The 15850-nt window shown below is 35.9% G+C and overlaps 1 protein-coding gene across 5 annotated transcripts in view; it reads right to left on the reverse strand.

The window, feature by feature from the left end:
• The window catches only part of mgat4a (alpha-1,3-mannosyl-glycoprotein 4-beta-N-acetylglucosaminyltransferase A), a 55065-nt gene that overhangs the window by 15270 nt on the left and 23945 nt on the right, over positions 1–15850 (reverse strand). For all 5 annotated transcript variants that reach the window (XR_001634265.1, XR_001634264.1, XM_016486482.1 and 2 more), the window contains exons 5-9: positions 15206–15339; positions 10790–10836; positions 10546–10659; positions 6336–6411; positions 1580–1694 (exon numbers count right to left, since the gene is read on the reverse strand). Coding sequence is in view for 3 of the 5 variants with exons in the window: in XM_016486482.1 (XP_016341968.1) it covers positions 1580–1694; positions 6336–6411; positions 10546–10659; positions 10790–10836; positions 15206–15339 (486 nt within the window). In the remaining 2 variants the exon portion in view is untranslated. The remainder of the gene's footprint in view (positions 1–1579; positions 1695–6335; positions 6412–10545; positions 10660–10789; positions 10837–15205; positions 15340–15850) is intronic.

The raw sequence follows: 15850 nt of genomic DNA on the forward strand, positions 1-15850 counted from the left end.
AAACGGAAGAGACGCTGGCCGAGATACGGCTTGTGCGCTTTTCAGGTGTGAGTCAGACAGCAAGACGAGACGGCAAAGAGTTGTTTTCTGCAACTTATTGCACTTAACTCTTTTTAACGTCAAGCAATTCTCTGCTATATGCGTCGAACTAAAACTTTGACCTTTTGCAACGTTTTGATTTAAGTAGCCTATTATTAAAATGATTCAGATATCGCACGCCCTTGCCATATGCATATTGCGATATTTCGATAATTTCGATATATCGTGCAGCCCTAATAAAAATTGTAGTATTGTGAAATATTATTACAAATAAAAGTTTTCTATTATAATATATTTTAAAATGTAATTTATTCCAGTGATGGCAAAGCTGAATTTTCAGCAGCCATTATTCCAGTCTTCAGTGTCAAATGATTTAATGCATCCTTGCTGAATAAAAGTATATATAACAAGAAAGTCTTAAAGGGATAGTTCACCCAAAAATGAAAATTCTGTCATTAATTACTCACCCTCATGTCGTTCCAAACCCTTAAGACCTTTGTTCAACTTTGGAACACAAATTAAGATATTTTTATATTTTTGATGAAATCAGAGAGCTCTCTGACCCTCCATAGACAGCAACGCAACTGACACGTTCAAGGAACAGAAAGGTAGTAAGGACAAAGTTAAAACAGTCCATGTGACACCAGTGGTTCAACTGTAATGTTATAAAGCTGCGAGAATATTTTTGTGCGCAAAGAAAATAAAAATAACCACTATATTCAACAATTTCTCCTCTTCCCTGTCGGTCTTCACAACAGCACGACACATGCGTGTGATGCTGCTAACGCAGGAGCCGGCGTTCTGACACAGAACACGGATGCGCTGCGTCTTGTTTACAAGCAGAGGAATGCACAAGCATGGTGGTACTCTCGTGAACGCGCGTCAAAGACTGACTGAAGACTGAATAAAGTTGTTATTTTTGTTTTCTTTGCACACAAAAAGTATTCTAGTAGCTTTATAAAATTACAGTTGAACCACTGATGTCACATGGACTATTTTAACCATGTCCATACTACCTTTCTGGGCCTTGAACGTGTCAGTTGCATTGCTGTCTATGCAGGGTCAGAAAGCTCTCAGATTTCATCGAAAATATCTTAATTTGTGTTCTGAAGATGAACGAAGGTCTTACGGGTTTGGAACGACATCAGGGTGAGTAATTAATGACAATTTTCATTTCTGCATGAACTATCCCTTTAAAGAGATTTTCACTTAAATGAAAATTCTGTCATCATTTACTTCAGAGGGACACAAAAGGAGAAATTCTGAAGAATATTTATGCAGCTCAAATTATATAGACTAATTTTATGGTGCTTTTTGGGGGCTTGATTGCTCTTGGAGACTGTGACTCTACTGTATTGAAAAGAGCAGTAGGAACATTCTTAATCTCTCATTTAGTGTTCCATGAAAGGACAAAAGTCATACAGGTTTGGAACGACAGGAAGATGAGTAAATGATGACAATAACTCAAGTAATCTAAGTGATATCTGAATAGCTGGACAAGTATAAAAAAATATAGATATTAAAAATATAGAAGTCACACCAATGAAGCCCAGCTGTGAAAACTCAAGGATCATCCAGTCCTCAGTGGCGAGTTGTAGGGCAAAGTTTTTCATGGTGGCAAAATAGTTGGGCTTGGCAACGATGTCGTCCTCTAACTGTTAAAACAACAGGAAACAGACATGAATCATACAGAACAGCTCATAAACCAGGTACACTTTCACACATGCCGCTGCCGCACCTACTAAAAATACCACATCTAACAATCAACCTGAAGCCACCAATACAAGTACAGACAAACACTAAAGCAAAGCTAAAGCATGTTGTCCTATACTCGAGTAACTTGAGTTCCAAAAAAAAACATGAAAGCAATACCTTTCCCCTCTCCTAAGAGAGCACAGCGTGTATTGAGAGCACAAAGACAGGGAGACACTAGAGAGATTTTTGGCACAGCAAAGAAAAAAAAATGAATGAAAACATTCAGTACAGTCCTACACACAGACAGAGAGAAGCACATGAGAATGAGAAAGACATGAACGTGGAATGACATAAATGAACATTAATACAGGATGCTTTTCCGTCTTAGGAAATATTAGAAAGATACTAAATACACAAAATACACTATTGTTCAAAAGTTTGGGGTCGGTATGATTTTTATTTTATTTATTTATTTTTTGTTGTTGTTTTTGAAAGTCTCTTAAGCATTTATTTGATCAAAACAGTAAAATCAATAACATTGCAAAATAATATTATTATAATTTAAAATAACTGTTTTCTATTGCAATATATTTTAAAATGTAATTTATTCTTGTAATGGTGAAGCTGAATTTTCAGCAGCCATTACTCCAGTCTTCAGTGTCACATGATAAATCATCAATCTATCACTCTCTCTCTATAAATCTTATCAATGTTAAAAAGTTTTTACTGCTTAATATTGCTATGACAAAACTGTAAATTTTTTCAGGATTATTTGATGAACAGAGAGCTCAAAAGAGCAGCATTTATTTGAAACAGAAATATTTTGTTACATTTCAAATGTCTTTACTGTCACTTTTGATCATATTACTACTTCAATAAATAAAAGTTTTAATTTTCTTTTCTCTTTTTTTAAAAAGAAATAAAAGTAAAATCTTACTAACCCCAAACATTGGAAAGATAGTATAAATGTAATACAATAAATTAAAATAAAGCTTTTCATCAAGAACAACTGAAAAAGTAGGGAAAAACATCCCATCAGCCTCTCTTCACAAGTGTGATGTTAAATGACAGGTTAAAAGATTCTAATGTGTGATAGGATAAATATAAATAAGTATAAATAGAAAAAAGCATTTATTAATTTATATTATTTACATAATGCTCACTCTAACAGATTTGCTGAAACGGCTCTAGACTCATTCTACCCCTGGTCGCTCTTTTAACTTTCGACTAACTCGGTCGACTAACTTTCTCAGTTGGTCGCAGGAGCACATAATTTGGTCGCCTTTTTTTTTTTGCTACAACATGGGATTAATCAATGCATGCCGATTAACTTTTATCATGGTTTATAGTTATATGGAAACGAAAGTGGTTAACATTCAACCCGTCCTTTTTCATCAGTAGTATTTGTGATTTGAATTTGGTAAACAGGAGTTCCTCTTTTGCTATGTTATAAGCCGCGGGCATCAGATCGAATCGAATTCGCAATCTTGGTGTCACGTTTTACAAGACAAGATAATTGTCTGTTTTGCTTACATACTTTTTAAAGAGTAAAACAAAAGATGGATTCATTGTTATTCGTAATTAAAAAGCACAACAACAATAAAACAGTAGGCTACAATGACAAACTAGCTTACATAACGTTTATTGACAAAACCAAATAAGACCAGGCATGGTATACACCACATGCCGACTAATAAATGACAGAACATTTAGCAAAAACTGAGGAATCAAATAAATAATAAAAAAAATTTAAACAAATCCTCCATAGCGTAATGTGAAATAAGCTTTTCAAAATGAAAACAAAAAGAAAAGTAAAACTAAACTGGCTGCTGGTGACAGCTTGCATGTTTTTTATCCACAAGAATACCAACATGTTCACCTTCTCTGGTTTAAGAAGCGGTCTTTTACTTTACTTTAGCGTGAAAACCAAATCCTCCGTTCGCCATAGTTTCCTCAGTATTTGCGGAAATCTGACCCCTGCTACAATGTGTCGCGGCTCTGCAGCGTGCTGTATGGAGCAGATAGATGCTTTGGAGCAGCACAGACCATGCACTCGCACAAATGCGACCACGTCAAATTTTAACTTGCACATTACCAAAATGTTGTCGCAAATGCGACCATTTTGGTCGCAGTCTAGAGCCCTGTGAAAGGTTGACATTGGTTAGTGAGGACTAAACATACAGGTTTACAACTGATATCACTGCAAAAATAACTGGTTGGCAGAAGCTTCTGCTTGATATTTTTCATAATGTTATGCTTTTCATGTTTGTTTGTCCAGCAGAGAGAAACAAATAAGAGGTGTCAAGTTGAGCGTTACGCCGCTTTAAATCTGCTGCGACCATGTACAGCTGCTCTAACCGTAGCAAATTCTTTCCCCTGATCATATTCCCAGCTGTAAAATCATTATCACTTCATAAAAACAGAAATCCCAAAACCACCAAGCCACGTTCCCATGACAACCGCTACAGAGCCAAAGTGTGTCTTTAGGGTATATCCAGATACACGAGTAACTCTATTCATTAAAGATGGCGGCGCGCGTTCACACGCTGCGGCTTCTCTCTCTCCCGATAGAAAGGTGTTTTCGTGTTTTTTGTCTTGTGAGTCGCAGTGTTTTTGTACGTATTCGTCGCGTCTATCTGTCTCTAAGCGCGCATACAGTCGTGAGTTTCTGCTCGATGTCGGCAGAACCACATTTTTAGAGTTAAACTCTGCGCACGCCGAAGAGCTGCGGGATCTCGGTCTGCTCCGGAGGCCCACACTCTCTGTGTGTATGTGCTGTACATGTGGAAGAATTGACAATAAAGCAGACTTGACTTGACTTGACTTGACTAACCACAGCAACCCCTGAGCGGAGAGCTTTTGGGGTACTTGTCTCTGTCTGAACTGAAGAGCTTCCAGTGGGGATCTGGCACACTAACTAGAAACCTACACTGAAATATACACCGCTTGGGAAACTGACTGAAAGCGGACAAATCAATCAAAAGGTATTTCATCAACATATTAGGTTTAAGTTTAACACTGGTCTCAACTGTTCAACTTCATGTCTTTGTGTGACATGCTGTTAATTAGCAAAGACAAAACTTTCGATTCGACTCTCCAGTCTGCATAAATTAATGAAATATGCGTTCACAGTAATACACGTATTGTAAAGAAAAGTTATATTAACTTAGTAACCGTGTGGGAATATCATGAATGGAGACGTAACATCAGTAAAAGCACTTTTAAACTTTAAAACAACAACACAGAATTCAATGTTATTTTAGTATTATTTATGTATGATTATATTTTAAACTAGCTTTTATTTTCATATTTTCAGTTTTAATCTTAATTCATGTTTTTGTCATTTTGTTATATGCTTTTGTCTTTTTTTTCAGTTCAGTTAGTTGCCAATGCAACATTTCTAATTTCCATTGAAGTTTTTCATTCAATATGTATATTTATATCAGCTTTATTTCAATTAGCAAAAATTATTTTATAATAGTTTCAAGTTTAACAATAACTGCTTAAAATAAAAATAAAAATATAAATAATTAGATTTATAAAACAATTTGATAACACTTTACTTAAAGCCTTTATGTATAATGCATTATGTAGGGTTATTACAGGGTATAATGCATTAAAATTATCCATAATATGCATTGTAATACATTATATCTTGTCGTTAATAACCAAAATTTAAAATGCATAGTGTAACAATGTGTTATTTAAGTGTTATTATGTATTAACTGTGGTTACAATTATTCATGAGATTGTACAATGCATTATAAGGTACATTACAAGGCATAATTAATGCATTAAATCTACTTTTATAATGCATTATACATAAAGGTTTTAAGTAAAGTGTTACCAACAATTTATACATAAAATAAAAACATAACACTAAAACCAATAGCCTTAAATGCCACGAGTGAATTTAAGCATTATAAAGTAACGTAAGAAAATTTATATTCATTTTAAGATTTGCTAAAGATCACATTTATTGCTGTTATTAAATTATAAGCAATTTAAAAAAAAAAAAAGAAGTTTAAGAGAATGTAAGATAATGGCAAAGATAAACAGGGGAGCTAACCTAAACAATTAAATATAGGTCAATATATCTCCAGTATTAATTGGTACTGAACAATTAAAAAAAAAAAAATCAATATAAACCGATACCCAATACAGTACCAATTTATTGTGCAACATTAATTATTGTATGTGGTAATTTACAGCATGCCACAAATGCGATCAATAGACATTAGGTTGAAAAATGTTTAGATCATCATATAGGCGATATAACCGTTTCGGAGTTAAAATTCTTTCTGCAATATTTAGTTTGTTTATTATGCAGAAGCAGCTATGAGAAAGCCATGCGTAGGTCGCTTTACCCAAAGTGTAAACACTATGACGCTTTCAAAACACTGCTCTGTTTCTATTTGTATCCTGACCATCCTGAGACAGCCACACTGACTCAAACAATGGTGTGAGTTTACCGACCAATAGCAGACAGGGGAGTGTTTTGGGAACCTGTTTGAAAAGTCATTTGATTTTTAATTCCATTGAGTGACGCTAGTGGTGCACACATCACACGCTTAACCTTTAAACTTGGTAATTTTGATTACCTGGACATAATAGACCCCTTTGTTCACAGCATACATCATTAGAAAGGAATAGTCCAAGTTCTGCTTGGTCCTCCATCTACAAAGACACACAAAAACATGTTAAAAAAGGGAGACGCCCAGTAGTCTAAAAGCAAAGGTTTAATGTACAAGTTAACTGGTTGATGAGTCGGCTGGGAGTGAAATTCTAGATGTCAAGCGTATGATGAGTGTGACTGACAGTAACAGAAAACAGAAACATACGCAGCCGAAAAGCTAAATAAGGGTTGGGGATGAGTCTATAAACAAAAACACATCACTCACGCATACTCAATAAAAGCTTTGTTATTCAGTCGTCCTTTTCGGTAAAGGGTTCAGAAAAGAGAGACATAAATATTCAAAAAGGAGAAAGAATATTAAATATGAGGGGCATCAAAGCCGCTCATTTCCTTTGATCAAACTGACTTTGTAAAGTGGACGAGAGTAGAGTTTGTGGAACAGAATAAGAACTCGGATGCTCAACAAGGCAAACACACACACACACACACACACACACACAGTCATGTCAGATGGCATCATTGGGAACAACTTTATAGCAAGTGGTTTCACTTGGAATCGATCTTAGCAATGGCCTTGATTGTGCAAAATCAACACTAAAGCACAAAAAACAAATGTGAGTAAAAATGTAGTTAAATTTAATTTAGTCAAATAGGCAATAATTTAATTAGGAATTGCAACCTAATGAATAATTTAAACAGAACATTTTTGTGAATTATTACAATTTCAAATAACTGTTTACTATTTTAAAATTTTAAATTGCAATTTATTTCTATGAAGGTAAAGCTAAATTTTCAGCACTCATTACTCCATTACTATGCTGATTTGCTCAATAAACATTTCTGAATATTACCAATGTTGAGTTAACAGTTGGGCTGCTTAGTATTTTTGTGGAAATTTTGTTTTAGGATTCTTTGATGAATAGAAAGTTTTCTTTAAAATATTTGTATATTATAACTGTTTTTTAATGAATAATTAAGTAATAATTTATTTTAAAAAATAACATCTTAGAACAAACTTTTGAATGAATAGTGTATGTTTGTAAAATATTGTTTACTTACTGCTCATAATTTTTAACAAATTAATTGCAGTTTAGTTAAATTTGTAAAAACGTGTTTTAAAATTTTTGAAATAGCTGAAGGCTGCAAGGCTCTGAATTAATTTAACATGTTGTATTATTATTTAATTTGAATAAACAAAGGAGTGTGTTGAATTGCATATCTATAAATATTTCTCTGGTATTTAAATTGGTATTGAGAATAATAATATTCGGCATTGGCATTTTTCAGTCGTGACAACCCTAGGACAGGCAGAATCAGAGTTATGAAAGAGAGAGCATGACACCAAAAGACAGAAGAGGCAGTGAAAGAAAGAGATGCCCAGAGTGATAGAGATTAAATTGAGACAGCTGTGGATGAAAGATTTAGGGAGAGCAGGAGAAGAGAAGAGAGGTCCTTTTAGGACAGAGAGAGAGGAGGAAGGAAGTAATGAAGGAATGAGTTGATGTCTTTGACCTTGAGCTTACTGGCTTCCTGTCTCACAACAAATCTGCCACGCCTCTCGCTCGGTCTTTCTCTCCAGAAAATCTCACTGACATCTCTCCCTCTCTAATCACATTTGTGACAGTAAATCAGCTCTGACTCATGCACTGAAATATGAGATCCGGGCTAATCAAAACTTTATTTCAGCCTCACCCACCACAGAAATCTCTATGTGCACATAAATACTGTCACGCGCACTCGCCGCAGCAACGGCCAGCGCAACCATATGACAGACCACAATCAATACACCTACACACACCACCTGTAAAACGCTTGAACACACTCCACTGAAAATAAATGCCTTGAATTAGTTTTGTAGACAAATAAAAAGCAGATATCAAGATATCAATTAAGATATTTTACATGGTTTAAAATGGTTACAATATTTGGGGACTACACAATTCCCCACTTATAGTTTTGATGATTTGCCTAATATTCTAAAATACGGAAAAAGTAATAATAAATAGAAGTGTCCAATTCTTTGACGTCCATTGGCATACTACACTACTGCATACTATTATACTATCTTGCATATGTAGTATTGTTTCAAATAAAAGTACATTGAGTACAGTACACCAAAAAATGTCCAGACAGCAAACAATATTCAATGAAGTATTCATACACTTTTTTTTTTTTTTTTGAGAAACATACTACTGTTCAAAAGTTTGGGGTCAGTAAGAGTTTTTTTTTAAAGTAAATTAATACTTTTATTCAGTGAGGATGCATTAAATTGATCAAAGTGACAGTAAAGACATTTATATTGTACCAAAATATATATATTTCAAACAAATTCTGTTCATTTGAATTTTCTATTTATTAAAGAATCTTTAAAAAAATATATATCATGGTTTCTACAAAAATATTAAGCAGCACAACGGTTCTAAACATTGATAATAATAATAAATATTTCTTGAGCAGCAAATCAGCATATTAGAATGATTTCTGTAAGATCATGTGACACTGAAGACTGGAGTAAAGATTTAAATCAGCACAGCCAGCAAAGGATCGAACGCAACTGTTTTGAACGAGCGCACCATTTTTTTTTTACAACCAAAAAGTTTTGTTGTCTGTTGCGGAAGTACAGATGTTCCTCTCGTTGACAGCAGAGGAGCGGATCCAGCGAGAGCTTGATAAGGTGACGCGGAATGAAAAAGTTTTTTTAGGAGTCGTGGCAGTATAGGCGGGGCAACTATAACGACATGTGAATAATCCCACCCACTCTAAAGCGGTACTGAACTGCTGTGGAAACGCAAACCGTGCCGAGCTGAACCGTGCCGTGCTGAGCCGTACCACGCAGTGGAAAAGCGCCATTAGTGTTTTGTAGAAGTATGTGGCTCCTGGAGAGCATAATGTTTCCTAAATACTTACTTCACCCTCTCCTTTGAGTCACCAAAGGTCTCTTTCAAGTTGCTGAAGTCTGGATAGTAGCTGGCAGGGGGAGATATGACCTCCAGTAACCCAGAATTCAGCTCTGTGTAGAACCTGATGGACAATGACAGTCAGGAACAACAGTTAGCAAGGCATCTGAACCATTAGGTTAAATGTACAATTGAGATCATAACACAACTTAATCTTGAGGAAGTTCAGTGTGGCAAGAGAAAAAGCAACTTACTCTTTTTCAAGGCCTGCAACCACACTGTTTACGTAATCTATGTCCGTCTGTGAGGCAGCAAACAAAGCACTGGTTAGCACACACTCACACACAGGCTCGGCATAAATACAGGTGCAGTAAATACTAAGTAAATACACCAGCGCCTGACAGCCTGGAAAAATATGGGAATTGGAGTGACTCTGCTCTGGGCTGTTTGTTATCTCAGTGAGGAGGACGAATTGTCTTTTCTCACTGATTTTCTTCACCCTACACCATCTGTGGGTGGAAGTACTGTAAAACTGCAGTGAGTGATGTGGGAAGGGATATCCTCTCTCTGGCTCACACATGTGCTGGGGTAACAAAAGAGCCTCATTAGAAGGTCTTTAGATGCACTGCCACTGGGTGTTCCCTCTTTACTAAAGCACTCCAAACTAATCACTACCATCGTTCCAGAAAGCCACAAGAATAGCTGATGACTGATCACACAAAAAACATCAGCCAGACCTAACCACAGCCCACAGACACGGAGCCAGGTACAAACAAGCACTGCACATAAACTGGAGCAAAATAACTACATTTATTATGCCAAGACGGTTAACGTATAGAAACACTGTGTACTGTTAGGTGTTAGGCTGCACCTAACTTTTCTTTTTTTCCTGTTTATTAAAATACAGAATCTTTTTTGATTAGTCACTTAAACTAACAGTTCTAGAACAGCCCACTGCAACACAGTAACAACATTCCTATTATTAGGAATACTAGCATTTATTTAAAATATAAATCTTTTCTAACAATATAAATCTTTGCTATCACTTCTTATAAATTTAACACATCCTTGCTGAATAAAAGTTTTAATTTCTTTAAAAAAAAAAGGAAAGAATAAAAACGTACTGACCCCAAAAGCGGTACTGAACTGCTGTGGAAACGCAAACCGTGCCGAGCTGAACCGTGCCGTGCTGAGCCGTACCACGCAGTGGAAAAGCGCCATTAGTGTTTTGTAGAAGTATGTGGCTCCTGGAGAGCATAATGTTTCCTAAATACTTACTTCACCCTCTCCTTTGAGTCACCAAAGGTCTCTTTCAAGTTGCTGAAGTCTGGATAGTAGCTGGCAGGGGGAGATATGACCTCCAGTAACCCAGAATTCAGCTCTGTGTAGAACCTGATGGACAATGACAGTCAGGAACAACAGTTAGCAAGGCATCTGAACCATTAGGTTAAATGTACAATTGAGATCATAACACAACTTAATCTTGAGGAAGTTCAGTGTGGCAAGAGAAAAAGCAACTTACTCTTTTTCAAGGCCTGCAACCACACTGTTTACGTAATCTATGTCCGTCTGTGAGGCAGCAAACAAAGCACTGGTTAGCACACACTCACACACAGGCTCGGCATAAATACAGGTGCAGTAAATACTAAGTAAATACACCAGCGCCTGACAGCCTGGAAAAATATGGGAATTGGAGTGACTCTGCTCTGGGCTGTTTGTTATCTCAGTGAGGAGGACGAATTGTCTTTTCTCACTGATTTTCTTCACCCTACACCATCTGTGGGTGGAAGTACTGTAAAACTGCAGTGAGTGATGTGGGAAGGGATATCCTCTCTCTGGCTCACACATGTGCTGGGGTAACAAAAGAGCCTCATTAGAAGGTCTTTAGATGCACTGCCACTGGGTGTTTCCACTTTACTAAAACACTCCAAGCTCATTACTGTACTACCATTGTTACAGAAAACCAAAAGAACAGCTGATGATCACACAGAAAACATCAGCTACCAGACATAACCACAGCCCACAGACACAGAGGCGGGTACAAAAACACTGGACCACAGACTGGAGGAAAATAACTACATTTATTATGCCAAGACAGTTGATGTATAGAAACACTGTACTGTTAGGGGTTAAGCTGCACCTAACTTTTTTTTTTTCCAGTTTATACAGACTACTTTTTTGATTAGTCAATTAATCTAATAGAACAGCCCACTGCAACACAGTAACTACATTCATATTATAAATATTTAATGCAGAAATATTGTAACTCAAGAATGATAAAAAAACAGGCTCTTTTTTCTTTTACAATGTACAGTATATTATAAAATCAACAGTTTTTTTCCAGTAACGAACACTAGTAATTGGCATTTTTATGGAAACCACCAAGGTACATTTTATAATATATAAAAGCTGAAAAGAAATATGTTCAAATCTGTTAAAAAATATAGACTATCATTTCAAAATCTGGGATAAGTAAGTTTTTAATGTTTACGAAAAAGCTCATCAAGAAAAAATCCAGTATTATAACAATTTAAAAAACACATTTTCTACTTGAATATATTTTAAAATATTATTTATTCCTATGACGCAAATGTGTATTTTCAGCAGCCATTACTTCAGTCTTCAGTGTCACATGATCCTTCAGAAATCATTCTAACTGGGGTGCTCCGATAGATCGGCTCGGCGATCGGTGATCGGCCTCAAAAGTCCTGATCGGAGCACCCCTAATTCTAATATGCTGATTTGATGCTCAAGAACATTTTGGTCCGTGTACTTTTGCCTCCATTTATTTTTCCTTTTTTAACCCAGAAATGAAACACAGAAAATGCAGTTTATTCTTTAATGGTTCTAACTCTCATGAATAAAACAAGCAAACTCATTTTCATTATTCAAAATTCCCATTTCATTAAAAAACTTAAAAAATGATATACAGCTTGTTTTTTTAATGTAGTATAAATGCTACATTTAATTTCTAGCATTTTAAGCATATCTACAGAGACTAAAAGCGGCCATAGCTCTACCGACATGGCTACTGGTAACCCAATGCTTTATGAAAAACCATTGGCGTCAATAATTCAAAAGGCATCAATATTTTTATGACCATAAAGCTAGTTTCTCAAAATATCTTGATAATTTTTCAGGTCTAAAAACATATATTATATATTAATTACATATTCTTTGCATTTAATCAGCTGCCTGTATACAGACAAGGTTCTACGGGGGTGCTAAGTGCCCTCAAACAAAAGCAACAGCTATAAAAATAGGATACTGGTGAACACTCCAGAGCTTCAAATGTTTCTATTTACAACGTGTTTTTGCAGCATTTAGCAGTGTAGCCAATCTCAACTGAGATCGCGATGAACTGAAGTGAGTGACAGCTTTTGGAGCACACTCTGTGGCTGTGCACGTTCTTGGCTAGAATCCATTCAGAATTTGAATACGTTTTTCATGGTGCTAAAAGGACCAGAGTGACAATGGCATATATAACCTAAATGCGCATTTATATGCGGATGTCACTATCATTGCAATAATAATAATAATAATAATAATAATAACCATAAAAGGCAAAAATGTCAAAATAGACTAATTTCAGAAGCACCCTTACTGATTTAATTCTGAAACCGGGCCTGCCAGTATCTGCAGAAGTAAGAGAAGTTATGTCTTTTTTATACATTTCTAAATTATATTTAGATTTATATTAATGTTCCCAGGCCCTTCGCCTCAGTGAAGGTTTGACATTAAAGGCTTCTCTTGAAAGCAATACCTGTCGCTTTTGGCACAGTGACTGCATTTCTCTTGGACATCGCATTTCTTTTCGCCTGTCACAAATTTGGGACGGGATTCTGTCTATTTTAAAATCATATTTTAAAGCAATGTCCAATGTTCTAGAGATGGCTCTAGTTCTCAATCAAATGTGCGAGAGAAGCATTACTTATAATTAGTGGTCGACCGATATGGGTTTTTTGACAGCCGATACCGATGCCAATATCTTGGAAAGCAGGGTGGCCGATGGCCATTATAAAGCCGATATAATTTCATATTTAAGAAATTTGAAATCATTTGAAAATGGATTAAAAAAAAATAAATGTGTAAAATAAACATACTTATACTCTAGAAGACAAAGTATTTTTCACAAATAAATAAATATTTAATAAAAATATAATTAAAAAGGAAGTAAACACTGTAACCAACACGGCACTCATTATTCTGGGAAGTTTGTGCGCATTGGGAATCATATTTTTTCAATTCAAAGATTTGTTTAAATTATATAAATGCGTATTTGCGGAAAGCTGATGGCAAACGAGAAAGTATTATAATTAGCTTTTAATAATAGTAAAGCAATCGTTATAATACTTTTTTGTATACATTTTAATTCCTTTGTTTAACAGTTCTATCTGATTATTAGATAGACTTCTATCCGTATTAGACAGAACTGAATGACAACAGCGAACAAGAGGGCGAATGTGAACACTATGTGCTCAGGCGCTGCCGCAACCGTTCTCGGCACCATCAAAATAAAAGTCTGACGCGCCGTCAAAATAAAGCAACATAAAACGAGTTTTGCCTCGAACAAATCGGCCAAAAAGAAAAACTTATCGCCCAATGCCGATATTTGAAAAATGGCAGATATCGGCCTTGGCGATATATCAGTCGACCACTACTTAGAAAAAAGTTTTCTTTGGTCAGATTATATATTCATTTGTGCATTTTGAAAATGTTAATTAAAGGTGCAAAAAGTCATAAACAAAAATCTGAAAAGAAGCATTTTGTGTGTACGGTTCTAATTTCAATTCTGGTTTTCAACATAGCATTTGAAAATACAACAGCCATTCTTTTTTTAATTTTTTGGGGTCATGCTTAAAAAAAGAAAAATGAATGGATACCAAACTACACAGGCCCATTACTTTTTAGTATTAACATTGAACAGAAATACTTGAATACTTGAAACAGAAATCTTCTGTAACATTATAAATGTCTTAACTCTCTGTTTTGAACAATGGAACGCATTCTTGATGAACAGAAGCATTAATTTCCATCAAAAAATGTTACTGACCACAAACAGCAGTGTATATTTTTTTAAATGGTTCAGTTAAAAATATGTAGGTAAATACTGCTGGTAACAATGTCTATTGGGCCAAAATCACTCTTTCAATCAATTTCAGAACAAATTCAGACATACAAAATTGTGAGATGAAGCAAGAGACAAATCCTGCCGGGTATGTCTGCATGTCTGTTCCTCTTGCTCTAACCTTCAGACGGCAGCATAAAAGCATTGAGAACCCTGTTCTCAGCATGAACCGCCCACACCCCTCAACGGGTGGTAACAAGACGGCAAACAACAAACCCCACTGACCCAATTCAGCCATTTACAAAGCCGTTGATGGTCTCACGACTCAGATCTTACACTGAATCTCAAGTAAACATGACACAAACATCAAAAGGAAGTTTAAAGTTTACAGTTTTGGTACGGAGGACGAAAAAGATCTACAAAGGTACAAAGCACAAAGTCCACTCCAAAGAGAGTTAATCTCTATACACAGTCCGGAATTTTCTTCCTGGGAACATCACAATATCCCATATTTTTCATAATTCACGTCCAAGGGGACGAGGCCTGGTTGAGTTGTGTTAGTAGTATGTTGTCACTCGGAGAAGCCGTTTCACAGATATAAAATACCGATACACATGCAATTTCTTTGCCAACTGCTTACATTCACAGATATAACCAACATTATATGAATGTTTTTTGTGTGCTTTTGACATCTGAGAAAACGTAGAACCTCGTTGAGAAGCACTTGTTTAGTCAGTGTGAGCATTGCACGGTAATTTCCATCATATCAAGTTGCTTATGACAAATCTGCACAAACAGGAAGACAGAGCCAGCCACAATCCTCACACACAAACAAATACACTTTCTCAAACCAATGAGAAAAATGCTCACCTCTCCCACGAACACTATGATGACGCAGTCAAGCTTCTCCTCCGCCGAGAGTTTATCGATGAGTGAATGAAGCGTCTCTGACAGGTATGACTTTACTTTCCGCTTCACCGTGGGGATGCCCATCACCATGGAAACTGCGTAGAAAAGAGAACAAAACCTCAATTCGTGCCTCATAAACTCAATTTACCAGCACATCATACAGTCATCGCCTGGCAGATGACAAACTACTCTAAATAACATGAAATAGGTATGTTTAGAGACTACCATACAAGACGAATATGTGACACGGAAGTTGATTGAGGTTCTGCAGCTGAATTATTGTGGCTTGATATCTGAAATCTGAAATAAGAAAGAGAAGAGGCACCCAGAGTAGCACAAGGGTAAAGTGAAGTCCAGAAATGAAAGACACACAAGGAGGTGCCCAGGGCAAACGCATTACTCTGCTCTGTTGTACTGCATCTCTGAGCATCATAAAAGCAATGAAATTCAAAGAACAAGAACAGACTCTGACTCCTGATACAATCAGAACATAATGAGTAATCAAGATCCTCAACAAGGGACCAATAACAAGTGTTAACTGCATGTGAGGGATATTGCACTGTCCTTTTACACGACTAGCAAAAAAAAAAAAAAAAAGGAATTATG

This window comes from Sinocyclocheilus anshuiensis, unplaced genomic scaffold (assembly GCF_001515605.1).
Source record: "Sinocyclocheilus anshuiensis isolate Anshui unplaced genomic scaffold, SAMN03320099.WGS_v1.1 scaffold9, whole genome shotgun sequence".
Taxonomy (NCBI): Eukaryota; Metazoa; Chordata; class Actinopteri; order Cypriniformes; family Cyprinidae; genus Sinocyclocheilus; species Sinocyclocheilus anshuiensis.